Source organism: Macrobrachium nipponense, chromosome 20 (genome assembly GCF_015104395.2).
Source record: "Macrobrachium nipponense isolate FS-2020 chromosome 20, ASM1510439v2, whole genome shotgun sequence".
NCBI classification, from domain to species: domain Eukaryota; kingdom Metazoa; phylum Arthropoda; class Malacostraca; order Decapoda; family Palaemonidae; genus Macrobrachium; species Macrobrachium nipponense.
Window position 1 is genome coordinate 34,628,349 of NC_061089.1, and position 2,500 is coordinate 34,630,848.

The 2,500-nt window shown below is 36.8% G+C and overlaps 1 protein-coding gene across 1 annotated transcript in view; it reads left to right on the forward strand.

Annotated features, from left to right (window-relative positions):
* The window catches only part of LOC135224819 (1-aminocyclopropane-1-carboxylate synthase-like protein 1), a 14,623-nt gene that overhangs the window by 2,982 nt on the left and 9,141 nt on the right, over positions 1-2,500 (forward strand). Inside the window, exons 3-4 of the mRNA XM_064264144.1 lie at positions 1,679-1,892; positions 2,255-2,455. Coding sequence (XP_064120214.1) covers positions 1,746-1,892; positions 2,255-2,455 — 348 coding nt within the window. The 5' untranslated portion in view covers positions 1,679-1,745. The remainder of the gene's footprint in view (positions 1-1,678; positions 1,893-2,254; positions 2,456-2,500) is intronic.

Here is a 2,500-nt window from a genome sequence, read left to right on the forward strand (position 1 = left end):
AACAAAAGATTGTAAATATCATAAAGATAATGACCACAAGAAATAGTAGTCCTAGACGACGACCCCCGAATTTTGTTGGGGGTCACTATCTAGGAAAGATCCCATCTTGCTGTTGTACTACTCTGGGGCCAATCAGTTTCTTATCCTATTTCACTGAGGATCACAGAAAGAGCATTAATCATTGTCTAGTGCTATTTGAATATTTAAGATTATTTATTTTGACAATTCCTACCTTGTCTGGCCCAAATAACATTATAACAGTCCGTACATGGGATTTGAATAACAATCTTGCTTTACTGGTGGGGACAAGTTCTTCAAAGGATTTTTTTAACTGTTATAATATGAAAAGACTGCGTTTATATAAAACAAAAATAAGCAATGGACTGACTATGAATAATGTCACTTTAATCCTAAAATGTCTCCACAGCTTCATTGTAGCAAGTATCAAAAGTGTGAACTGAATAACATCAGCCCCTACCTAGCTTGGTAATGTTCTGCAATTCGTTATCCAAGAATCCAGGACTGACAGCACGTAATAATAAAAGAAATACTAATGAGAATACAGGGATTTTTATATTAATAATATGGTGTCATAAAAACTTCGGTACATAACTCAGATTATTTGTTGTTTTCCCATATAGTAGATATCCCAAACTGTCCCTGTAGGATAGCAAAGTCTTTCGTTTGTCAAAGTGTGTGGCCATGTAGAAAAAAAGCAGCGCAGCCAAACCTATATAATCCCTTCTTTATGGCTTTGCCTGACATCTGTCATTCACTGTACTGTTTCCACTTCCGCTTTCCATACTGTCCATCATATTGGCAACTTCAGCGCGATGTTTCTTTAGGAAGACAGAGGTTTAAGATAAATCAAGGGTTGGCATCGGAGGTAAAAAATCATGCCACATCTCTCTCTCTCTCTCTCTCTCTCTCTCTCTCTCTCTCTCTCTCTCTCTCTCTCTCTCTCTCTTTGTTTTTATTTTTTGCAGTCTGGTTTCCAATGAAAATACCAAAAGTCATTTGGTGTTTTTAATGTCAGTTTATCTCCTAGCTCACCTGAGTAGGCTTTGTATCCGAACAATGAGATGTTTGTCAAAAAGGGAATTCCTCATCCTTCCCACCCTAGCGACCTTACAGTTTAACAGACAGTAAAATGGGTAAAAAAAATATCCTTTTATATCTGTATCAATACAACTAACAGCGGAAAATGTTATAAAGAAGAGCTACGGTTTATACACTACTGATCCCATTTTGTTCAGGATATTTGTAGGAGATTTAAAAGAGAAATTAAGAAATGTCAGTAATTCTGGTTAATGGCCCTTGCCTCGCCTTGTTTAATCCAGATGCCTGAATTAATTTTAGACACCTGTGCCTCACCTAAAAAGAGATACGTAAGCCAATAATACTGTCCTTTGTATACATTAAGAGCGTTATACCCTTAAAATTAATGGTTGTCTTCAAAGACGAGTCCTCTTTACAATCTTCTCGTCACTGTATGTATAGTTTGCTTACTAATTCTTTCTACTAAAAAGAGAAAGCTTCCAAGATTCCGCACCCTGTAGTCTAAATCTCCTATATTATAGTGATTGATTACACACACACACACGTGTATATAACAGCTACCAATTCCTATGCAGCAAATCGTTAAATCATGATCATGCCGACAATTCTGATGTTGCAGAGTACAACCTTGGACCCTGGAAGGAACCTCACCTTCGAAGAGGTTCCACAACAACCGAAACCTGACGATGGCTCCGGAAGTGAAATCCGTCCCGCAGAACCGGACCGAATCCGTCCTCTCGAAGAGAGGAAAACACCTCGCTGACTACCAAGACTTTCTTGTGGCTAATCTCAACAAGGCCAGTGCCAATCCCTTCAGTGAAGAAAATCCAGGTGTAAGTGTTTATAAATCAGGTGTCTTTGGTGTCTCTTTAGAGCTTGATCGAGTAGGGAACATAACGGATGACCTTGAATAAGTTATTGTGACCCCGTATTGAATGATTTTCAAAATAGTGACAATTTTAGAGATTAAGGAAAACTGAAAGTTCTGCGAAAGAGGCTTGAAAACAATTTCATTATTATTATTATTATTATTATTATTATTATTATTATTATTATTATTATTATTATTATTATTATTATAAAGAGCCGCTTAATGAAATACGGAAGCAAGAAACTGTCTGTATATACACACATATATACACATATATACATATATTACGACAAATTTACGCTTAATGTCTATTTTCCATTGCAGGGCATTGTTAACCTGGGAACGGCTGTCAACAGATTGTTAGAATCGGATTTGGCCACTAGATTGGCCCAAGATGACTGCTTCAAATTCAGCCCTCTAAACCAACACTATTATGATTTTAGAGGCATCAAGTGTCTGAAAATTTCCTTAAGCAATTTTTTTGCAAGACACTTCCAGCCTTATAAGCGCGTTATTGCAGAGAAGGTGAGTGTTTATTGCTTGTTTAGATTAAGCACAGCTTCAAACTAA